This window comes from Balaenoptera ricei, chromosome 3, assembly GCF_028023285.1.
Source record: "Balaenoptera ricei isolate mBalRic1 chromosome 3, mBalRic1.hap2, whole genome shotgun sequence".
In the NCBI taxonomy this organism is placed as follows: Eukaryota; Metazoa; Chordata; class Mammalia; order Artiodactyla; family Balaenopteridae; genus Balaenoptera; species Balaenoptera ricei.
The window spans coordinates 11,331,307-11,357,462 of NC_082641.1; the positions used below are offsets into that span (position 1 = coordinate 11,331,307).

At 37.8% G+C, this 26,156-nt stretch overlaps 1 protein-coding gene across 1 annotated transcript in view; it reads right to left on the bottom strand.

Moving 5' to 3' along the window:
• Positions 1-26,156, bottom strand: part of DNAH5 (dynein axonemal heavy chain 5) — a 200,715-nt gene that overhangs the window by 59,843 nt on the left and 114,716 nt on the right. The window contains exons 52-58 of the mRNA XM_059916759.1: positions 25,733-25,905; positions 20,708-20,838; positions 17,255-17,408; positions 16,491-16,758; positions 6,032-6,263; positions 4,731-4,845; positions 4,309-4,485 (exon numbers count right to left, since the gene is read on the bottom strand). Coding sequence (XP_059772742.1) covers positions 4,309-4,485; positions 4,731-4,845; positions 6,032-6,263; positions 16,491-16,758; positions 17,255-17,408; positions 20,708-20,838; positions 25,733-25,905 — 1,250 coding nt within the window. The remainder of the gene's footprint in view (positions 1-4,308; positions 4,486-4,730; positions 4,846-6,031; positions 6,264-16,490; positions 16,759-17,254; positions 17,409-20,707; positions 20,839-25,732; positions 25,906-26,156) is intronic.

The window sequence follows — 26,156 nt, forward strand, 5'->3', positions numbered from 1 at the left end:
TGGATATAAAAGAGCTGGACATGCTTATTTCACTTTAGCTTTTTATTTGTTTGTTTGTTTTAAAATTTACTTTATTGAAGTATAGTTGATTTACGATGCTGTGTTAGTTTCAGGTGTACAGCACAGTGATTCAGTTATACATATATACATAATAGTTTGCATCTGCTAACCCCAAACTCCCAATCGAACCCTTCCCCACCTCCCCCTTGGCAACCACAAGTCTGTTCTCTGTGTCTGTGAGTCTGTTTCTGTTTCATAGATAATTTCATTTGTGTCATATTTTAGATTCCACATATAGGTGATATCATATGGTATTTGTCTTTCTCTGTCTGACTTACTTTACTTAGTATGATAATCTCTAGGTCCATCCACGTTGCTGCAAATGGCATTATTTCATTCTTTTTTATGGCTGAGTAGTATTCCATTGTATGTATATACCACATCTTCTTTATCCATTCCTCTGTTGATGGACGTTTAGGTTGCTTCCATGTCTTGGCTATTATAAATAGTGCTTCAGTGAAAACTGGGGTGCATGTATCTTTTCAAATTATAGTTTTCTCTGGATATATGCCCAGTAGTGGGATTGCTGGGTCATATGGTAGTTCTATTTTTAGTTTCTTAAGGAACCTCCATACTGTTCTCCACAATGGCTGCACCAATTTACATTCCCACCAAAAATGTAGGAGTGTTCCCTTTTCTCCACACCCTCTCCAGCATTTATTATTTGTAGACTTTTTGATGTTGGCCATTCCGACCCCTGTGAGGTGGTACCTCATTGTACTTTTGATTTGCATTTCTCTAATAATTAGTGGTGTTGTGCATCTTTTCATGTGCCTGTTGGCCATCTGTATGTCTTCTCTGGAGAAATGTCTATTTAGATCTTCTGTCCATTTTTTGATTGGGTTGTTTGTCTTTTTGATATTGAGCTATATGAGCCATTTGTATATTTTGGAAATTAAGCCCTTGTTGGTCTCATCATTTGCAAACATTTTTTCCCAGTCCATAGGTTGTCTTTTTGTTTTGTTTATGGTTTCCGTTGCTGTGCAAAACCTTATAAGTTTGATTAGGTCCTATTTGTTTATTTTCACTTTAGCTTTAAAAGGGGGAATTTTCAAACAGAATTGGGCTCAATTATGTTAGGTACCCAGGTAAAAAGAGTCCGGGAGAGGAGTATATCTGAAGTGCAACCTATTTCAGCTAAGTATTAGATTCCTGTTTTTTTCTGCAGGCAAAGCAATATGGCTGTTATATATAAATACATATTTATATATATTTGTGTCAAGTCAGATAAGCACTGAGATAGGATGAGACACATTCTTTGCTGTTACCTTATTTGTTGTGTAGATTTATGTGGCCTGATGCCAAAAGAGAGTTTGGATGTACCCAGAACTTTCTTAGTATAAATTAGTAGTACCAGACTTCAAGATTTCAAAAGCTCATAAAGAGGCAATAAAATGGAGACAGAACCAATGAAGGAAATTATTGAAAACCTCTCCTATATATCCCCTCACCTTACCCCTGTTCCCACACATTTCTGCATTGATGATTATGTTGAATATTTTAGTGGTAGAGAGTACTAAATTAGAAGGATACTGTAAAATATTTTATAATATCAAAACAAATGCTAAGCTTTTTAAATCTTGGGAAAATGTAAACGTGTAAGAACTGAGATACCATATGCTCAGTTCCTATGATGCTGTTAGGTATCATGAGTTCAATAAAGGTTTAGAAGTTACACGATCATTGTCTTCTCTCTGTTGATCAGAGACTCTCGGTGAAGCCAGAGTACCTTAAAAGGGGCGGGGGGAGGATGAGGTCCAGGATCTTGAAGAGATATCTGCACCTCCATGTTCACTGCAGTATTATTCACAATGGCCAAGATAATGGAAGCAACGTAAATGTCCATTGACGGATGAATGGACAAAGAAAATGTGGTATTTACATACAATGGAATATTATTCAGCCTTTAAAAAAAAAATGGAAATCCTGCCATTTGCAACAATATGGATGGATCTGGAGGACATTATGCCAAGTGAAATAAGCTAAAAAGAAAGACAAATACTGTACCATCTCATTTATACGTGGAATCTAAAACAGATTCATAGAAGCAGACAGTAGAAGGGTGGTTGCCAGGGACTGCAGGAAGAAGCAAATGGGAAGGTGATGGTCAAAGAGTACAAAGTTTTCTACCATACGACCCAGCAATCCCACTACTGGGCATATACCCTGAGAAAACCAGAATTCAAAAAGAGTCATGTACCACAATGTTCACTGCAGCTCTATTTACAATAGCCAGGACATGGAAGCAACCTAAGTGTCCATTGACAGATGAATGGATAAAGAAGATGTGGCACATATATACAATGGAATATTACTCAGCCATAAAAAGAAATGAAATTGAGTTATTTGTAGTGAGGTGGATGGACCTAGAGTCTGTCATACAGAGTGAAGTAAGTCAGAAAGAGAAAAACAAATACTGTGTGCTAACACATATATATGGAATCTAAAAAAAAAAAAAAAAAAATGGTCATGAAGAACCTAGGGGCAAGATGGGAATAAAGACGCAGACCTACTAAAGAATGGACTTGAGGACACGGGGAGGGGGAAGGGTAAGCTGGGACAAAGTGAGAGAGTGGTAGTGTATATATAGACATATATGCACTACCAAATGTAAAATAGATAGCTAGTGGGAAGCAGTCACATAGCACAGGGAGATCAGCTCGGTGCTTTGTGACCACCTAGAGGGGTGGGATAGGGAGAGTGGGAGGGAGGGAGACACAAGAGGGAAGAGATATGGGGATATATGTTTATGTATAACTGATTCACGTTGTTATAAAGCAGAAACTAACACACCATTGTAAAGCAATTATACTCCAATAAAAAGGTTAAAAAAATTTTTTAAAAAGAGTACATAGTTTTCGTTATGCGAGATAAATAAATTCTAGAGCTCTACTACACAGCATAGTGCCCATAGTTATCAATACTTTATTGTATACTTAAAATTTGTTAAGGGGGTAGAGCTTAAGCTGTGTTCTTATCACAAAAAAATAGTAATAATAATAAAGGGAGCAGGAGGAAACTTCGGGCATTGATGGATATATCTATGGCCTTGAAGACGGTGATGGTTTCATAGGTGTACACTCATCCCAAACTCAGTGAGCTATACGCATTAAATACGTACAGCTTTTTATACGTCAATCTTACCTTCATAAATTGGCTTTTTAAAAGTGGGGCGGGGGAGATGAGGTACCCACCAATCTGAGAGACTCAAGACCCTGGAGGGCTTCAAGGATTAAGGAGGACAGTTTAGCCAGTGCAAGGAGGGATGGAGAAAAAATAAGGAAAGATATATCACATAAAAGAGTAGCGTGAAAATTGGAAAGATAAAAAAAGAAGGCAATATCTTCATTGTCTCAAAAGAGTAGAAATTCTCTTATACAGTATGTTGTATATTGACTCAGAAAGCTTAAAGACTTAACTTGGATCAAAAGCATTTAGAAGTGTTTCAGGTGGTGTGCTGAGACGGTGGTGAAAAATAATAATTACATTATCAAGTAATGATGCATGTTCAATGGAGGTTCTATAACTTGAATTAGCAGTGGACACATCAGCAGTGTTCCATTTCTTCAGCCACATTCTAAGCCAGGAATCAATAACATAAGGCAGTAGTTGAGTAAGACTAAAGTAAAAGCAATCGTAAATCCAAAATATCTGAAATTGGGTCTTCAAAACTCGACCAGCCCTTGAAGGTGTGGCCTATTTCACTAAACTCAACATATTTTCTCTGAACCCAACCTCTTTCTTAATTTCACCATGTCTCTTCTTGCCACACAATCGCGCTGAGTAACTGTGTTGGAACTCTGACATTAATGTGGTACGTTAGATCAGTAGTCCTTTATTTGGATAATTCATATACACACTCAGAGAATGTTGTATCTTACCAACCTACTCCAACGTCCGCAATGAATGAGTGAAAAATAAATGTTGTTTTAGAGATTTTATGTGACTTTCCCAATGTCACATAGCTTATTGGTTACAGAGTTGAAATGAGAACCCAGGACTCCAGATCACCATTATATGACACTGCCCATCCTTCATGAGTGAGGAAGATGAGATGTGAAGAGCCATGTGCAATATCTAAAAAACTCAAATAACATCTCCAAGCAGAAAATATTACTTGAAATCATTCCAGTAGAAAGAGCTTTCAGCTGAAGCGGTAGAACATTTCCTTGTTGTTATTCATCTTTTCTGCCTTAATCTTCCTCCAAGGCCCTAAAAGGTGGCATCTGTTATATCACAAAGGCATACCTGCAAGGCTGCTTCTGCTTCTTCTAACGCTGGCTTTGCTGCTTCCAGTTTTTCCTCAGCAATGGCTTTATCTTTAGAGATGCTGTCAACAATGGCCTGGGCTTTGTCCTTCACCTTCTGTACCTCAACTTTGACCTTTTCGGCAGCCTGTGCTTTCATTGTCACTTCTTTTAAGACCTAATTTAATATAAAACAAAAAAGTACATCAAAAATTACCAAAGACCCAGCTGGAAATGCACATTTTTGCCTTGATTTTGTCCACTTACACAATTCTTCGTACATAGAATTAAGAGTATGGTATTCTAATGGAAATAAATAATTTGTACTTCCATGGTTATAATTTAGTGAAGGAGCATACATCATTAACATTTATGAGCTGGGAATTCAAAGTGAATATGGTCCACGTGTCAATGTCTACTCACCGTGTCGGCTTTATCATTGGCCATTTGGAGCTCCTTTTCTTTCACTTCCAATTCTTTGCTCAGGGCTGCAACAGACTCCGAAGCTTCTTTTAGCTTTTCCAATCCAGTATTCATTCTGAGATTAAAAATCCAAGTGGGGAGTGTAAAATGTGTGTTTCTTGGCCACATTTTCTAAGCACTGGTCTATTGATGTATATAGTAATGGTCATATTTGAAGAATAATGTATATACAATAGCAAACCCGAGAGGGCTTGACAAAGAGAGTAAATGTCCAGGCTTGATTCCAGACTAAAGACACTTGTATGTTCTTCATAGACCATGTGTGAAAAGACTAAGTCTGCTAAGAACACTGCGTGACATGAGGAACGACAGTGTCTAGAATCTGTCTCATGCAGGAAACATGCTTAATGAACTTCAGCTAAAAGACAGTAGACTTCAAATGCCTGAAGTCTTATCATGGAGAAAGGGAAATAAATAACTTCTGTTTTTCTAACGAGACCAATGAAGTTAAAAGAAGAAAGATTTGGGATCAAGAAAAGCAACAAATTTAAAGCCATCAGAACAGCCTCGTGAAGGGCCCAACTGCCTGCTTGACTCTGAAATAATGTGATCTTAAAGACAGGAGTCCTCAGAGTCATTCAGTCCAATCACCCACCCAGAGGTCCCTTATGTAACAACCTTGGCTGATTCTTGGCTATATTCAGGCAGAAGATATAAGTGTTCAGAAAAGAGCAAGGCAGAGCAGGGAAATTGGGAACAAACTTCAGTGAATAGGGTTGTTTACTATGCAGAGAACATAAGCATCAAGCAGACTTTTCTATCCCAGACACTCAGAATGTGCAGGAAGAAAGAGATGAGTAGCGCGGGGAGGGGATGTCTGTATTCTCAGCTTTCCTCCAGGTCCACGGTTTCTATTATTGTCATGCAATATTATAGAAAGTGGGAGGCCACATGAAAACCTGGCAACATTTAACCCTATTGGGCAAGAATAAAGCCCCTAGCAACCAGGGAATAATCCTCTGAACAAACTTGAGAGGAAGGTTTCTCAGTCTCAGCACTAGTGGCATTCGGGGCTGAATAACACTTTGCAGTGGAGGGGTGTCCTGTGCACCGTTAGGACGTTTAGCAGCATTCCTGACCCCTAACTCTTCTGATGCCAGTAGCACCTCTCCACCCCCTCCACCTTAGCTGTAACAAACAAAAAGGTCTCCAGTTACTGCAAAACGTCCACTAGGAGCAAATTTGCCCCTAGTTAAAAGCTGTTGCTTTAAAATAACTTTGTATTTGACCCTCACACTTACCTGTTGGCCAGAGTTTGCACTTCCACATGCTTTTCTCCATATATGAACTTATAGCCCTGAATAAAGGAGAGGTATGATTTGGGTGTCACATGGGTAGAACGTCGGAATCTCTGGAAATAATCAACACACTTCTCAGCTACCCCATCCTGGAAGGAGCCCATGCACTGGACCACTTCCTTCTTGGTTTCCAAACTGCAGTCAATATCATAGGAAGAGAGGAAGTGCTCAGACACTAGAAAGAATAAAGACAACAGCATGTGAAATGTGAAAGAGAATTACCATTTTAAAAGTTAACTGGCTTGAGTCACAGATGTAGAAAACAAATTTATGGTTACCAGGGGTGAAAAGAGGTGGGAGGAATAAATTGGGAGATTGGGATTGACATACACACACTACTATATATAGAATAGATAATTAATAAGAACCTACTGAATAATGCAGAGAACTCTATTCAATACTCTGTAATGATCTATATGGGAATAGAATCTAAAAAAAAGTGGATATATGTATATGTATAACTGACTCACTTTGCTGTACAGCAGAAACTAACACAACATTGTAAATCAACTATACTGCAATTAAAAAAAAAGTTTTTTTTTTAAGTTGGGACTTCCCTGGCTGTCCAGTGGTTAAGACTCTTCGCTTCCAATGCAGGCGGCATGGGTTTGATCCCTGGTCGGGGAACTAAGATCCCACATGCCGTGCAGCATGGCCGAAAAGTAAAAAAAAAAAAAAAAAAAAAAAAAAAAAGTTAACTGGATATTTTTAAAAACTTAAGACAATTCTTAGGAATGCATGCCATTTTTATAGCCTCAGCTAGGTAGATATATGTCAGCATTTTTGGCCCCAGGCCTATGACATCAACAATTTTATTTTCCCTTTCATGTACAAAACCATAACAGACTTTAAGCCTATCATAATTCTTTGTTTTCTGGTACATGTACAAAGAAGTCTCTTCTACACAGCTGAAGGTTCTGGTCAGCAGCCAGACTGTTTTATGGTTTACATAAGGACAAAAGTGGTACAAATAACTCAGAAATCAGTGTCCACCTGGTATTCATATTTAACAACCCCATTTATTATTTTTTTTTAACTCAGAACCTTCCATAACCTTAATTCCCCCAGGCTCTGATTGCATTTGGCATGTGGAATGTTCATCACTAAATTTTTTTTTGCCTTGGCCATCTTATTCTTAAATGTGGCAGCTGGCCATCTGTAGTCAATTCTAATTTATGGTATCGTTTAAAAATGTATGAGTAAAAATCTTCTGTTGTAGACCTTTATCTTCCCAACAGTGCCAAACATGGGACCAATTCTAAGACAACATTTCTTATTATAAGAATAGCCCATAAAGTCAGAGCTAATCCATCATCACATATACGTAGAGTGTGTGCTAAGCACCCACCACTATGAAACTTGGTCTCCATCCCAAGGAATTTACAAGGGTTATACATAACCCAGTTAAAAATTGTCACAACCATCTTTATTCATCTTAGAAGAAAATGGCCTACGGATTTCTTTTAAAAGTGCTAAAAGTATTGGAAAATGTACATAAGAGCTGCAAATACAAATATGGCCAATAAGGAGGGAGAGAAAGAGAAGGAATGGAGTGAAAAAACCTATCAGGTGATAGCTAGCAGAGAAATTAAAAAATGGTATCTTCTCACTGTTAGTAATTGATCACTAAATTAAGTTCTTAATGATGTAATTGTGGGGTAGTATTTACATCTATGTAAATAATAGAGACAATTTATCAGCTTGGTTACAAATATAGTTTACTGTAGACAATGAAAGGCAATAAATTAAGACACTCAGAAGTCATTTTTTCATATGAGTTAAGCAACCACTATAAAGAACAATTTAAATTCTAGGAAGTTTAAGTCTGGTTATTGGAAACATATGAACTATTCTTGCCTATGACAAATTGTTTGTAGGTTTTAACCACAATGGCAGCAATATTTACTATGTGCCAGGCATGATACCAAGTGCTTTACCTGGCATTATGGGATATTCTCAGGGACATCCCCACTTTCTGAAAACTTTCTTGTATTTACCATGTAATGATTTTTATCCTTACACGAACAGACAGTATCAATAATGGTAACTTTTTTCTTTATTTAGCAAGTTGTCTTTTTGTGTCTCCAAAAAGTCAAAGAAAAAAAAAAAAATGGAATGGATTCTAAGTATATTTTTCCATAGACCCACAATCTCTAATGCAGGAAAGGTTAAAAAAAGGACCAGTTCCTCTTAGGGTTACCCAAGCCTGCTGAGACTCAGACAAAAGGCCATGGAAAACCCTTTAGTCATCTTCAATATCCAATCACCAAGGCAGCAATGCCAGTTTTGGGGCCCAACTTTAGGCTGATGTCTGAAGTTGGTATAGGTTATATCCTGGTATTGTTTGTTCACTTCACTTGATGTAGAATAAGGTGATGGATGTGTGGGATAGAAGGGAGTACAATGGCCTCAGTCCCTGAATTTTGGTGCCCTCAAATTCCCACTTCATTTGGATTAGAAGAACTGAAGTAATAAAGTGAGAAGGGCACATTAGTTGCCTATCCAGTAGCCATACCCTCTCTTTGTTACTAAAAGAATCTTGATTTTGCTCAGAGTAACAATCTGCCCAACTAAAAGTCTTTGATTCTCCAAACCCTCATGTAGCTGGGAGTGACTCAGTTCTGGCCAAAGACATGCAGACAAAAGTCCCTGGGGAAGAATCCTGTCCTGACATAAAAGGTAAAGCTTCATGAGACACCAACAGACACAAAGCCTTGAGATGCAGCAGCCCTGTTGTGCCTATAAGAACAAGAGGCACACCCTAAGGATGACAGCAAGATAGGAGTAAGGTCCCCACTGGCTTTGTTCTAGGCTGCACATCTGTGCGCTTTCTTGGTAGCAGGAAAACGAAAAAAAAAAAAAAAAACCTACTTGTTTATGCTGCTCTGGTTTTCTCTTACAGCCAAACAGATTCTTAATTGCTACATTCAGAAGGCAAGCATATCTAATCCTGGCAGATCCTAAATCATAAAACTTTATTAATTAATCCTTAGGATATCCTTAAGTGATGGATATCACTATGTATATTTTATAGACAAGGAAAATGAAGCTTAGAGAAGTTTGCCTCTAGGTAGGAGAATTGGAATTCAAAGCCCAAGATGATGAATTCCAATGCCTACAGCACCTTGATTTAGAAATTCAAATACAACAAAACTATATAGAGTTTTTAGACTGTTAACAAACATTTTTTCATTGAAGCCCAAAGTTCAAAAATATCTTCTGATTAATGTGCTTCATAAACAAAATATGCTAGTTTTTCTGGGAAACAGTGGGAACTATATGGTTGGTATTACTTTCTGAGTGGTTATTGTGTGCAGTTGCCTCATTTCTCTTTATGATACACCATTAGTTGTGAGCAGTTGCAGAAGCAGTGGTGACTAACTCATAAGGCCAAAATCTTGTATAGTATAAATCAAGTAATAATTTTCAAAGAGGGACAGTTTATTTACATAACTAAAATGGCCTTCTTTGAAAAGAAATATATGCCATATATATGCTATTGATTTTGTTGAAACTTTAGTTACAAATAAGGATGGCTCATTTTAATAATAATGTGCTGATTTAAAACAGAGTCTAGTAGAACATTATTAATTATCTTTACCTTGGAGAAATCTAAATGAACTTAATTGATTTAGTAGTGACTTTGGAATCACAGTGTTTCATTAAGAAATACAATATCACCAGAATAAAGATAATACAGATACTTAGAAGCAATTCAAAACAACTCCATTTAAAGATAAAAACAAAGATTTGCCAAAACGGAGATTACTAAATGGTGGGAAGGACAAGAATTTTAAGAAATAAAATAAAGCGTATATTTCTTTAAATGTTTCATCTAGAGATTCAGTCCATTTAAATTCATACATATAAAAATCTCACTTTTTTTCAGAAGCAATATAATTACTACAAAATCTAGTATTTATGGTATGTGTGGAATAAAGAGGAGGACACTTGGCTTTTTCTGAGTATCTTTAAATTAGAAAAATGCTCTAAACAATAAGAATAAACTACCCAAAATTAAGAAAATAGTACCATTTACAAGAGCATCAAAAAATAAAATAAAATACTTAGACATAAACTCAACCAATGGTGTGAAAGACTTGTACTGAAAACTATAAAACACTAATAAAAAAATTACAGTAGATATAAATATATAGAAAGACATCATATGTTCACAGGTTGGAAGAATTAATATTGTTAAAATGTCTATACTACCCAAAGTAATTTACAGATTTAATATAACCCTTATCAAAATTCCAAAGGCATTTTATACAGAAATAGAAAATAAAAATGCTAAAATTCATATGGAACCACAGAAGACTCCCAATTTTGAGCAAGGACAAATCAGAATCACTTCCTGATTTCAAAATATATAACAAACCTACAAAAATTAAAACAACATGGTACTAGCATAAACACAGACATGTAGACCAATGGAACAGAATAGAGAGCCCAGAAATAAACCCACACACGTACAGTCATATGATCTTCAACAAGGGTGCCAATAATACACAATGGTGAAAAGATAGCCTCTTCAATAAATGGTGAAAACTGGATATCCATATGCAAGAGAATGAAACTGGACCCTTATCCTACATCATACACAAAAATCAACTCACTCAAAATGGATTAAACACTTAAACATAAGACCTGAACCATAAAAGTCTTAGAAGAAAATGTAGAAGAAAAGCTTCTTAACATTGGTCTTGGTAACAATTTTTTGGATGTGACACCTAAGGCACAGGCAACAAAAGCAAAAGTAGATGAGTGGGATTACAAACTAAAAAGCTTATGTACAGCAAAAAACAATCAATAAATGAACAGGCAACTTATGCAATGGGAGACAATATTTGCAAACCTAATAAAGGGTTAAATATATATATTTTTATATATATTTATATTTTTTATATATATTTTTATATATATATGGAACTCCTACAACTCAATAGCAAAAAACAAGCAACCTGATTAAAATGAGCAAAGGAACTAAACATATTTTTCCAAAGAAGATATACGAATATAAATACCAACAGGTATATGACAAGATGCTCAACATCACTAATCATCAGGGAAATGCAAATCAAAACCACAATGAGAAACTCCTAGAGGAAAACATAGTACAGAGGATACTCTTTGACATAAATCACAGCAATATCTTTTTGGATCCGTCTCCTAGATTAATGGAAATAAAAAATAAACTAAAAAAATGGGACATAAACTTAAAAGCTATTGCACAGCAAAGGAAACCATAAACAAAATGAAAAGACAGCCTACAGAATGGGACAAAATATTTGCAAATGATGCAACCAACAAGGGATTAATCTCCAAAATAAACAAAGAGCTCATACAGCTCAATATCAAAAAACCAAACAACCCAATTGAAAAATGGGCAAAAGATCTAAATAGACATTTCTCCAAAGAATACATACAGTTGGCCAAAAGGTATGAAAAGATGCTCACCATCGCTAGTTATTAGAGAAATGCAAATCAAAACTACAGTGAGGTATCACCTCACACCAGTCAGAATAGCCATCATCAAAAAGTCTACAAATAATAAGTGCTGGAGAGGGTATGGAGAAAAGGAAACCCTCTTACACTGTTGGTGGGAATGTAAATTGGTACAGCCACTACAGAAAACAGTAAGAGGTTTCTCAGAAAGTCAAAAATAGAACTATCATATGATCCAGCAATCCCACTTCTGGGTATATATCCAAAGAAATTGAAATCAAGATCCTGAAGAGATATCTGCACTCCCATGTTCACTGCAGCATTATTCACAATAAACAAGACATGGAAACAGCTCAAGTGTCCATCCACGGATGAATGGATAAAGAAAATGTGGTATTTACATACAATGGAATATTATTCACCCTTTAAAAAAGAAGGAAATTCTGCCATTTGCAAAAACATGGATGAACCTGGAGGGCATTATGCTAAGTGATATAAGCCAGACAACAAGAACAAATAATATATGATGTCACTCACATGAGGAATCTAAAATAATCAAATCATAGAAGCAGAGAGTAGACTGTTGGTTGCCAAGGGCTAGGAGGAGGAAATGGGGAGGTATTAGTCAAAAGATACAAAGTTTCAGTTATACATATGAATAAGCCCTATAGACCTTCTTGTATGCCATAGTGCCTATAGTTACCCATACTGTATTGTATAGTTAAAAAATTTTGCTAAGAGGGTAGATCTTATGTTAAGTGTTCTTATCACAAAACAATCATTATCATCTTCATCATTCAAGTGAGGAGGAATCTTTTGGAGGTAATAATGGATATGTTTATGGCATAGGTTATAGTTTCACAGGTGTATACTTATGTCCAAACTTGTCAAGTTGTATATATTAAATATGCACAGATCTTTTTATGTCATCCATACCTCAATAAAGTGGTTTTTAAAAATTAAAATAAAGTATATCTTAAGGAATAAATAAATAAATTAGAAAAATACACAATAATTTAATACTTTTATAGAAAATATTTATTATAATATAACTGAAATATGCTAAAAATGATATATTTTCTCATTGATGTGACTGGGGATAATAATTTAATTCAGAATCAGGATCATAAAAGCAATTTAAATGGTTTTTCTAGAAACCTTCCTGCTAATTTTCTAAAAAGAATATATAACACTTAAATCCCTAAATGTATTGAAGTACTTCAAATACCTACAGATGGTATTCTTTCAAAATAACATAAGGCAGGTTGGTATTAAGTGTAGATGCTGGTTTTCCCAACAAGATTTTATATTTATAAAAGAAAGGAGGTATGTCTCATGTCTTATAATTATTTTATCCACTACTGTGACTATCACAGTACTATATATTCATGTAGTATACTGGCTCTAAATATTTAGTAGACTAGATTGGAGGCATAGTCACAAAAGCTCACTGGTTATCGAAAGGTTTGAAAAGATTGAAATGCCCAGGTGCATTATATAAAGTTTAAGTGCTAAAGATATAGGAGGTTCAAGAAAAGGGGGAAAAAATATTCCTAAGTGAACAAAGGAAGAGTGAAGGATCTGATGGGTCTTGATTAAGCTTTGGAACTTAGATAAACAAAGATGAGAGAGAAGATTCTTGATAAGGGGGACGATGTGTTGAAGAATAAAGATGATCGAAGGATGCTCAGAAATCAAACAAAAGATGTATATCTGAAAAAAAACAAGAGAAGGTTTGTGTTGGATTAGAGAAGACTGCAAGTAAGTTAGGGCCATATTATTGAAGGATGATGAATTTTGACAGTCTGATCCATTGGTTGAACACTGTAGGTGTTGAATACTGGTAGCTGTTGAAATTGTGAACAAAGATATGTAGTCCTTGAGCCCATGGAGTTTTAGTTTAGCAGGACAGATAAGCATTAATCAAATCATACAACTAAGTACTTAAATTGCAAACTGTGGTTAGTCCCAGGAAGCAAAAGTGCAGAGTGCTGTGAAATATATAACAGGGGAACTGGCTTTGGGGGTGTTGGGAGGGGGTGGGAACAGGGGAAGTTTTTCCTGAGGAAGTGACAGTTAGCTGAGCCAGGAGTATCCAGACAGAGGGAGGAGGGCTCAGGGAGAAAGGGAGGAGGAGGGCATTGCATGGGAAGAAAAAGGCCATATTCAAGAATCAAGGAGAACAGATCAGGAGGAAAAAGTGACCTCAGGTAAGGCTGAGGAGGTAGGTGGGGTCAGCTCTTCCCAGCCTTGAAGGCCAAGCTAGAGACTGCTTTTTCCTAAGAGCGGTGGAAGGTTTTAAATAGAAAGCAACGTGACTGAGTTTATGTTTTTCTCACTGTTCTGTCGGCAGCGTGAGATGGATGAGAGACAGGTGAAAGAGGAGGAGGGATCATTAGAAAGCTATTTGAGTTTTCCAGGTGAGTTACAATGGTAGCTTGGCCTAGGATGCCAGTGAAAGGGAAAGAGTTGGATAGATTCCACCAATATTTAGGAGACAAAGTTGACATGACTTAGTGATGGGGCAGACCTGAGAGTTGAAGAAAAGAAAGGTGTTAAAGACAAAGAGCTTTCTGTTGCCAAGTTTCATGGACCATCGTGGGGCTTCCTGGGAGAGAGTGACCAGAGCTGAACCAGTTCAGTTTTAGACATTTTGAGTTTAAGGAGCCTATGAAACATCTACAAGAACGTATCAAGCAGGCAGTTGAGTGCACAGATTTCAAGCCAGAGGACAGACGAGACCAGAGATAAAAATTGATGGGGCATATTACACAGGAGCCTGTAGATGAGCTTGCCCGGGAAGAGGATCTGGAGCAAAGAAATGAGTCTGCCTTGCCCTCCAATACGCCTGGCTCCACAAATGGCATATGAAGCTCAATAATTACGTTCTGAGTAAACGAAAAAATAGATGCATGCATGAAAGTCAGGACACTTGCTAGGAACTGATGACACAGAAATGAAAGTTTCCCTGCCCTCCGTGTAATCTTGGCTTGGGTTGATGCAATGAGATTTAAAAGAATGGGGAAGATTTGTGAGAAATCAACAAAGGAACAACCTTTTATCTTGTAACAGAAGGGACAATTGAAATAAAGACTTGCCAGGGAGGGCTCCGTTATTTAAATTAAGTCATCCTAATTATAGTATATTACAGTGTTTGTCACCTGAAATTACTTTTATTATTAATAATAATACCTTACATGATATTCTACAAACCACTTGCGTACTAATTATCACAGATCATAGTAAACTTAAAATAGCTCTTAACTACTGTGGTTTTGTGCTCTGCATTTATATCCTACTTCAAGGAATTTTAAAGTTTTACCCTTAGTTGTATTCATATTTTAACAGGATTTAAAATTTTAAATCATGGGTGTTTTCTCAAATCTTGTAAGAGACAACACTGTACATTTGTACTTCAAATATATTAAAATATTTTGTGTTTAAAAGCCACAGATCAGGGCTTCCCTGGTGGCGCAGTGGTTGAGAATCTGCCTGCCAATGCAGGGGACACGGGTTCGAGCCCTGGTCTGGGAAGATCCCACATGCCGCGGAGCAACTAGGCCCGTGAGCCACAACTACTGAGCCTGCGCGTCTGGAGCCTGTGCTCCGCAACAAGAGAGGCCGCGACAGTGAGAGGCCCGCGCACCGCGATGAAGAGTGGCCCCCACTTGCCACAACTAGAGAGAAAGCCCTCGCACAGAAACGAAGACCCAACACAGCCATAAATAAATAAATAAAATAAAATGTGCAAGTCAACCTTTAAAAAAAAAAAAAAAAGCCACAGATCAGAAAAACCATTATTATCAAGAGTAGTGTGCTAAGAATATATATATACTATATATATGTGTGTATATATATACACACACTGGCTATAGCTATTGGCTTCTTGCACCTCTGATAATTACTTCAGCTCCACTGTCCCCAGTTCTCCATCTATAAAGGGCAGGAGACGGTTAATCAGTCGTTCTCCCACTGGGTACCACATAGCCGGAGGGGCAGATGTGGGAGGAGCAGCTGGCAGCACCATGAAAGGGTGAGGCTTCAGAGTCCTTCCTCTCCTCTACTTTTCACTGTTTTATCTATTAGGGTTACCTGTCATGTTTTACTGGAAAACAAGACTCTTCTTAATTATTATTACAACACAATAATCAGACAAAAAGTTTGAAAACTACTGCCCTGAATCAGGGTTCTTCTGAAGTTCTGCTACAATAGGTCAGAGGTGAGACCTAACTATCTCTATCTTTTAAAACAGCCACAGATAATTTCTCACCAAAAGCTGAAAAAACCATAAACTTAAGGGATGATCTCTAACATCTCCTATACAACTTTTGTGTTCAATTTCATGTATAGAATAAGAGAAACATTAATGTTCCCCAGGATGGAAGATGAGACAGAAGCAGAAGCAGCAAGGGCTCCAGTCATAAAAGTCTCTGTTTAACATCCTTTTTCAGGCACAGAAGCCATCAGAGGATGGCTGATAACATTTTCTTCTTTGATTTCCAGCACTGCAGCCACAAGAAGGAAACGTCCAAGAGATACTGGGCTTAAACTACTCTGAGGTTGGCCAACCCACTTAAAAAAGAACACAAAAGAGATTAAAACCTCGGGGTCCTCCTGTGACGTCCCAGAAGCTGCCTGGGGACCAACTGAGACAAAGCTTTCAACCACAGTGAAAACACTAGAATCATTCATTGTAAATTAACCCAAGGGGGCACAGACTGAAGATCTCATTCGCCGATAATCACGCTCTGGGAAGAAAATTGCTGCCAAAGGAGAAAGAGCACAGTCTTGCAAAAATCCTCAAACCTTGGACAAAGTGCCTTTTGGCTCAATCCAGTAGAGAGACAGCAAAGAGCACAGAATATAAATACATACACACACACACACACACACACACACACACACACACAGAGTAAACCAGTAACTCTGATACAAAAATTTCCACCACACTAACCAGCAACTAAGGCATCCTTAGGCCATTGGCTGAACCAGTCAATAGTGCATCCTGAAATAAGGGCAGGAAACTTCAAAGCTCGATTTCGAAATCTCTCCCCCACTGGCGAAAAGCAGAGCACGATGTGAAGGTTCTGTCGGACCCGGCTCATGAAGTAGTCATACAGGTTCTCATTCGTAGGAGGGCGCCTGGGGTACTCTATTTTCATGACTGATATGAGATCACTATTAATTTCATCAATTTCTTCGCGAGCAAATAGGTTGGAGACCTTCGAGAAAAGTGCAGACATTCAAATTCAATACAGGCATATGAAAACAGATCAAAATATATAGCTCAATATGTATAATCTCTTTCCTTCATTTGTGTCCTTAAACTCACCTTTAGAAAATCAACGGAAGTCCTCAAGATGAGATACACCGTGTTTTAAAATACACAAATGATTCTCTTACTAGCTGGAAAGTCATAGCCCGTTAAGGGGGTAAATGGACATATCAAAAATCCAACCGGCTTTCCTTGCAACCTTCTTCTTCCGTTTTTCCATTTCTCACTTGGAGCTTTCAGTAACATTTTCAATGCATAGCTCCACATTTTGATTGGCAGTTTTATTCTTCAAAAACCCGACAGAAAAACCCATTCTTCATACCGATCACCTAATCCCAATAATAGCAACTTATTCAATACTTTAACGGAAGGAAATACAGAGAGCTCTAATATTGGAGGGAATCTGAAGAGGCAAAACACATCAAAAATAAATGAGCTCCTACCTCACCCGATGATAAAACATTATTCATATATTCCAAAAACGATTCATCTTTAATCTCATTGTCCGTGAAAATAAAAGTGATTCCTTTGCCTTGCTGACCAGCTGTTCTATACAAAATCTTCAGGTCTTCCATCAGATTTGATGTGTTGTAGGATCTAAAGAAATATTATCATCGTGTCATCAGCTAAAATATGTTAATGGGAAGGAAAGACCCTTATAACAATGCTTTATGCCATTTGTTTAACCAAAAAATGCTGATATTGTGCCATCAGATAGGTATTTTATTGTATGTAAATGTTACTTGTTCATTATATTTACTTGCAAAAATTAAAATAATTTTTAAAACTCCACATTTTATAAAACATTATATTTTTACACACAAAAAACATCTAGAGTGAAAACTCAACCTGAAGCAAAAGTATAATCTTTAACCACACCATAATGCCATCAGAATGTATATACATGTTTCATTTTGAAAATATTCGTTGGTAAAGGTAAGGGAAATGTCAAATTCTAATATTTACTAAGCACCCATCTGCAATTGATATTTTAGAAGATACCTCATAAATTGAACTAAACTAAACTAAAGCATTTCAAGCCTTCATTATATGGGGTGAGGGAGATGCCCTACTGTAAACTGCACCCTCCTCATTCTCAACACAACTATTTTCATTGCATCTTTGGACGTCACTTGAAAGAGTTTTCTGAGCAATCATTGCACTGTAGTAGAATCGTTGGAAACATTATTAAATATCCCACTCTAAATCTCTCACATGCAAAGCAATCAGTTAGTGGAAGTCAACTTGCAATCATGAAATGTTAGACAATATAGAGTAGCCCATTACTGCCAAAAGTAAAAATTAAAATGTTCCAGTCCTGGAGACTCAGATTCACTAAATTATTATTTGAATTTTGTGTCATTAAATAAACTCAGAGTTCAGAGCACAAGAGCAAGTGGCCTTCTGATTTTTAAAAAGCTACCAAATATTTAACTTGTATACTCTGCATTTTTAACATTTAAAACCTAAACCCTAGAACCAGAAATACCACTACCATGCATCAATATTTCAAGAAGACTGCTAGAAAAGTGAGATCTGAGATACCAGAAAAAATTTTCAGAGACACAGTTCCCTGAAAGAGAGAGAAAGAATAGAGAAAGGGAGGGAGGGAGGAAGGAAGGAAGGAAGGAAGGGGGGTGGGAGGGAGGGACAGGACAAAGGAAAATAGCTCTCCCCAGCTTCTTGTGATATGGGGAAAACTTTCAGTCCAGTCCCCTGGATCTCAAGGACCCCCCTGCCTCAAATAATATGACCTGAGTCATCTAACAAATGGCTGTGCTTCCCAAAGGAGAGGCTCTTGCTTCCTGAGCCTTGGCCATGTGGCTATGCAAAGGCTAAGGCAGTAGGATCGTCTCTGGAAGGTTATGAGAAGCCAGAGAAGGCCCTGACCCTCCTTTTCATCAGTACTGGAGCAGTCGCAATATGACCTGCAGAGGAACCAATTTATTCACAAAGAGAGGATTCGTAAGGTATTTTTTCTGAGGCAGCATGGTGTAGTGAAAGTCGTGGCAGACCAGAAACCAGAAATCTTGTGGTTAATTCCCAGGTTTATCTGGGACTTCAGGCAAATCATAGCCTCTCTGAACCTCAGCTGTGATATGTTCTGCTAACCCACAAAGCCACAAAGTTCTTTTGAAGATCAAATTAGCCTGTGCATGTAGAAGTGCTTTGAAAACTATAAGGTTTTATACAAAATGTTAAGAACAAAAATCTCAGAGTTCAATCCCCTTCCTGTACAGGTTATCTTTTATCTAACATTGCTTCTATCCACAAACTAGAAGAATTATACACAAAGCAACTAAAATTATTTCTCTCTGTTTCAGTACTTGAAAGACACAGTAACGTTTTAGATTGATTCTCCAAGCAGAATCCAGTCATTTAGACCAAATAAAAGGTGTAACAACAACAACTTGAGTATCCGGATCTCCAAACCCAATGTTTAATCATTTCCAACCTTTGTCCCAGCAGGTGGCTATGGCCCTCCATCGGTGAGATAGATCAGTAGCATGTCTTGCCCTACAGCTCCAAGCCAACGCTTAGTCAATGCCCGACAGGCAAGACTCTCACACCTAGAAATTAACTTCTAATAATATTCAGCCCAAATAAACTTCCCAAACTGGCCTCTTGCTTCTCGCCTTATCTTGGTTGACCCTGAAGTTCTGTTTAGCCTCTCTACATGTTCCCTTTCCACTTCCTAATTCTCCCCGCACTGCACACACAGGTCCGAGGACAACTCTTCTGGGGTTCCCTACCCTGATGAGTAGCAGCGCCAACTAGCCAGTATCCCAAGCCAGAACCAGGACGTACCAAGTCCAAAAGCTCCAGCTTCCTAAGGATCTCTTGAATCTTCCCTCTTTTCTCCTCTCTCACCTCCACCACTCGGGACACCACCATCTGTTGCTGAGATCCCTGAGATAGTCTTATAACCCTTCCAGCTTAGCTCCTTCCGCCCACCTTCTCTACATGCAGATGTGACATGCCTCCCCTAGGGGTGACGCGTTAATGGTTTCCCATTGCTCTAGGATGAAGTCCAAATTCCTTATGATATCTTCAAAGACCTCCATGTCTCTTCCTTTCCCACTTCCCACCTTATGCTATATACCAGCCATATTTAAGCGCTTCCAGGTCCTCAAACGTAACTTCACATGTGCTGATCCTTTTGCCTGGAACATTCTTTACTGTTTCTCTTCTCTGAGATAATTCTTACTCATATTCATGTCTCAGCTGAAACATCTCTTTCTCCAGGAAGCCTTTTCTGACCATCCCTTAGACAAGATTAGGAGTCCTTCCCTCATGTTTCAACAGACTCTGGTCTGGTCTGCATTTATTTCCTTATCAGAGAGAGCACCTACGTATCACATCTTATTGAGTGAGTTGCTCAACTGTCCCCATTGAATTGCTGTAAATTCCATGATGACACAGGCCAGGTTTATCTTGCTTACCGTGTATCTCAGCACTGAGTCAGTGCCTGACACACAGTTGGTGTTCAATGAATATTTTTAAATGTATGAATGAGTAAATCAGCATAAACTTTTCATCTGTTTTTCCAGTTTAATAACATTCTTGAAACCTGAATTAACATTTAGTAGGGACAAATTTCTTCTGAAATGCACTAAAAGGAATATACACAACACTCATATCAAGCATAACATGAAAACACGGAGGCACCTGGTCACTGAAATGAGAGGCTAAAATGTTTCCAAAGTAAATCATTCATGCGAAATTTTCATGGTCTATGACAGAGGTTGAAAGGGGAGGATGATAAGTCAACATTCAAGAAGAAAAACGATTATGATTCCCTTATGTATAAGAAAAATGCATTCTTAACTCCAAGTGGCTTCTGAGAACCATTTATCAAAATCCATTTCAGGTTAATTAAGGTGAAAGCGTGTTACCTTGTCAGAATGATCTGGAAGGAAGTGTAGCCAGCAATGAATGAAGCCAACTTGGTCAGGCTCTGCTTTCCCGATCCACCCACCCCCACCAAGAGGGCATTTCCCCGGGGAGTACGAATGACACGTGAGATCTAGAATATGGAACAGAAAAAGCATGTATCATTTAATGTGCAAATATTCCACTTTTTTCCTATTTATTCAACACAGGCATACCTAGGAGATATTGCAGGTTCAGTTCCATACCATCATAATAAAACAAATATTGCAATAAAGCAAGTTTTTGGTTTCCCAGTACACATAAAGTTATGTTTACACTATACTATTAATTTTGCAATAGCATTATGTCTAAAAAAACAATGTACATACCTTAATTGAAAAATACCTTATTGATAAAAAGTGCTAACCATCATCTGAGCCTTCAGTGAGTGATAATCTTTTTTCTGGTAGAGGGTTTGAAGTATTGTGAGAATTACCAAAACATGACACAGCGAAACAAAGTGAGCAAATGTTGGGAAAATGGCACCAATAGACTTGCTTGACACAGGGTAGCCACAAACCTTCAATTTGTAAAAAATTGCATATTTGCTAAGTGCATTAAAGCAAAGGGCAAGAAAATACGGTATGCCTGTATAAGCATTTTGGGAGCTGTACATGTCTTAGGATCAGAATAGAAAGATATACTGGTTGGACTAATGAAGGCATTTCTGAAATATAACAATGTTTAAGAAGTATTGGACAGGGTGGGGAGCGGGGCATGTGCCTTTAGGAAACTAGGATAGGAGGAGACCAGTAGAGAAAAGTCATCAGACAGCCCAGACTCTGGCTTGCTCTGGGTTTTCAAGGAGAGAAATAAAGGGGACTTTGAGGTTTCCTTTTAGTTTGCCAATCTACTTCAGCAGGATAGGAAAAAGAACAGAAATTTCAAAACAGTGTGTATCCTTGGAATACAGAACACACGGTTAATTAGAGTATCCTCCGCATTTGAAAACTAACATAGTTTAAATAGAAGGCAAGAAAATTTCCAAAATATGGCACAGATGATGGAATTTAAAAAGAAGAAAATAAGCATAAACACTCTCCTTATTATTTGGCAAAGACAGTGATACCTAAGGTATCTACTAAGTGATTATGGGTAGACCAGAAGTCTACTCTATGCCAGTCAGTAGCCCCAGACCATTCCAAGTCATATTTGTGGTAAAAGTCCATGATTCTTTGACTTTATTTGTATTTGATAAACTACTTTCACCATCAGGTCTCCAACCCCACCTAAAGGGGATTCACTGTAGAATTCTCTTGGATGCATTTTTCACCTTATATGATGACTGTCTTTCCCTCCTAACTGCAGTTTGAGCCTGCAGTTTTGCTGTAATGCCAGCTTTTCTCTAAACTAATGATAGAAAGCTATATGGGGGCTGAGAAGGGATCACTTCTCTGTTGCTGGCGGAAGCCTTCTGGCACAACCTGGGCTCTGCATTCTGACAAGGTTTGATTAAACATCCTTTTTCAGGATTCCCTCCACTGGCAGGGGCTATACCCTATTCCTATTGGGACTACCATTGCTTTCGGATTATATCCCCAAATTTAGTGTGAGCCCTTGGAAACGGAGACCATTTTTTTGTTGTGGCCCTAAGAACCTGGTCCACCAATCCTGGTAAGATTGGTAGGTGATACGCTCTGCTCTTCCAGCCTCCTACTCATCCTTTCCATGTGATGCTCTCCTAAGTTGCTGTAGGCAGGGGAGGAGTGGTACTGGCAAGAATTCTTAGGATTTTGCCAGTGTCTATTCATATTCTTTCCCTGGTGTTACTTCAAGAGGCATAGATAGATAAGACAGGTAAGAAGCTACTGCAGGCCATCCTAGAATCGTCTGTGTTGTTTCTTGGTTAACTTTTTCAAAATATATAACTTTTTCATAACCATTTCCTTTAGTTGATGCTGGTGATTATATTAGTGTTTTAAATAATTGTTGTTAATCAAGTATAAGGAACTTTCATCCTAACACCTTTTTCTGCAACTGGGCTTAGGTCTTAAACTAAAATTTTCCATTCCCAGTTTCTAGCACATGAGAAACCCTTAAAATATATTCGACAAATGATCATATACAAACAAACAGAAGACTTTAAAAGCAGACTCAAAAAAACTCATCATCTAGTTAAAAACAGAAACTATAAGAGAAAACACAGTCAAGTGAGAACTTCAAATGGGACTATCTTGTCCTATTATCTATAGATTGTAACATAGAGATACTCATTTTTTAATTTCTTTAGCAAATATTTTAAAATTTAATAATGCCCAACCTGCCTTACAGGTGCTCACATCCTGAGAGACCTATTAATAGAAACATGCAATAATGCCCCATGGTGAATGCTGGGGTGGATAGGAATGATGGCAACTGGAGGAAAGAATGCAAAGGAAACAACACTGCTTGTGGAGGCGAGTCTTAGGTGTGGAGCTGGAATTTGATCTAGATCTTGAACGATAACTAGAAGTTTATGATGCAAAGAAAATGGCACACTGGGCAGGCAGTGGGCTCAATTTTAAGAAGACGGAATGGGATGTACAAAGTCTCAGAATCAGCAAAAGGCCTGAGGTGTCCTCATAGGGATGGGAACTTCAGTACCAGGTATGGAAATATCGGGAAATAAGGTGCAAAGCGTTGTTTAGGGCCATACTGGGGACTTGGTTAAATTCTAAACCTATTTATCAAGCATCACAAGTGTGCCTGTCTCAGCAATACTCCATCCTGTGAATATGAAGGGGAATAAAGTGGGTGCCTGCCCTCACAGAGCTTACAGTCTGGCAGAGAAGACAAATACAAACAGATGAGTTCTATACAACACAACACCTGCTGGGAATGCAGCATTGATGAGGTGCTCTGGAATCAGGATGTGTTTAAGCACAAGCAGTTGATTTTTCTGGATTACACCCTAAGCAGAGCACCACCCACAAGGGGTAGAGTGGTAGGCAAGGACTAGATCATGAAAAACAATACACACCATGATTTGAACTTTAACCAAAGAGGCAAAAGAGATTTCGCAGAGATATTCTTGGTTTTAAAAGAAAATTGTTATTTTGATTAAGAAAGGAACTAAGAAACACACTTGGTTTCAGATCACATCCTGTTTTGCTGCAGTTTTCATCTTCAATCCTGTCTCTTGGCTTCTATCATGTCTTATAACTAGGTCACATATTTCAAGGCTCACACCCACATGACAGAGTTTGGATGTAACCGTACACAGAAAGCAAGAGGATAGAAGAGAGGGTTGGCCTAGAAAGCAGTGAGGAATGGAGCATTTTAGCTCAGAAACTCCAATCACGGATTCTTGATTCATGATTCAAAGAATCATTGGATTCTTTGGCCAATCCCAGAGCAGGCACACTAGAGGCTGAGAGTGAGGGAAAACACAGTCAAGGGCCTGTACTGAGGCACACATGCCTTGAATGTCATACCCAAAGTGAAGAAATGCATCATCTGTGCTGCAAAACCCAGAAAAAAAGACAGCTCTAGGGAACATCCTCAAGCACAAGACTAACATAAATAACCTCATTTCAATGTAAGCTGTTATGGAATCCCAAGCCAACCAGATTTTGTCTCCATAGACACCTAGTCATGAAGTTGCCTTCGATATTATTTATTTAGAAAATGTTATTCTTTTTGTCTTCTTCCTTTTAATCATTAAATATGATAGTATCTCCATTCTTCCTTTTGACTTCTAGTCAACTATAAATTAGGAGCTAATTTCAAAATGTTATTTATATTTGGCTTTGGAAGAACATTTGCGCTCATAATTCAGTAGATATCTCAGATTCTGAGAATTCAGTTTCCAAGCTAAGTGTCCTCATGCTGGGGACATCCAACCCCAGAACACACTCTCTGTTCTCCTCCTTCTCCCTGACTTAGTCCGGCCTCCTCAATTTTCAGAGGCAGAGTTGACTAAGTAACCTCTAAAACCCTCTCCAGTTCTAAGATTTTGTAATTATTAGAGGTGACAACTTGTGATTATGAGGTTGTTCCTCATGGTTAAGCCTAAGTAATGGGAGACAGACTCAAATTGTCTTCTTTCTAATTAAAAGGATGTAGTCTGAAAAAATAATTGACATCAATAAAGTGAGAATATCAACGACGAATTTTAAATGGCATTATCTCCCACCATCAATAAATTAGGTCATGTACGTTATCAAGTAAATAATATATTTTACTTCTAACCTTTGAGGGTCAATCATTACAGTGATTGGAAATTGTAACGACTCATATGACAAAGTAGAAAGGCAACTGTACTTTCCTGGTGGATTTCATTGTAACAGAATTTTCATCCCAGCTCAAAATCAACTGTTTATGCACTATTTTTAATTATTATTTCTAATTGTGGTAAAATACACACAACATAAAGTTTACCATTAACCATTTTTAAGGGTATAGTCCAGTGTCATTAAGTACATCCACATTGTTGTGCAACCATCACCACCATCCATCTCCAGGACTCTTCATCTTGCAAAAATAAAACTGTACCATTAAACGCTCCTCATTCACCTCCCCTCAGCCCCCAGCAACCACCATTCTTTCTGTCTCTACGAATTGACTACTCTAGGGACCTCATATAAGTGGAATCATACAGTATTTGTGGTTTTGTGACTGGTTTATTTCACTTAGCATAATGTCCTCAAAACTAATGCCCTATTTTTTATAGTTAGCCTTTGCATTATGCAAAATATAAGCAGACTTTGTGCCTGTGCCTTGAACTCAGATGTCAACCACATTCATTCTATGTAGTGAAAACACTGAGCTGGAAGCAGTATAGCAACAGTGAATAAAATTATCTTATCACACATCTGAAGTACACCTGCTCTGATTTTAAACCTATAGGTGTGACATGTTGCATTCAGTTCAGAAATTAAATTGGAATATAGCATTGGGTTTATTTTTAAACTGAATTTTCTCCTAGAAGAAGAAAATGAAAGAGGAGGGAAAAAATTCTGGTGTAAAGGCAAGTGTCTTGGGGGGTGCTACCGGGCGTGGCCACTGACCTTGACTAAGTGGACCATCGCATCTGCAAAGAACACCAAATCCATGCCAGCGCCACGGATGCTCTCGTTATAGAGCTGCAGGAACATATTCAAACGCTCCTTCAGTTGATCAAAAGATTCAACCGGCTCATAAATTTTGGGCATCTCAGCATCAGCCTCCTCAGACGTTTCACCTGGGGTTGGGGAAGAAAAATCAATTAAGTTTCTTCAAATCACTGGACATTACCACTTCCTTCAACCTAAATTAATACACTCATAGCTCTACAATTTAGCACTGAATAATACTGATTTTTACCCAAATGTCAGAGTATGTATTTTTAGAAAAGAAAAGAAAGCAAACAATAGTAAAAGCATTAACATGTTTGTGATCATATGCAGTCTTAATTCTCAAATGTCTAGAAAAGGTCAATTTCAAATACTGTCA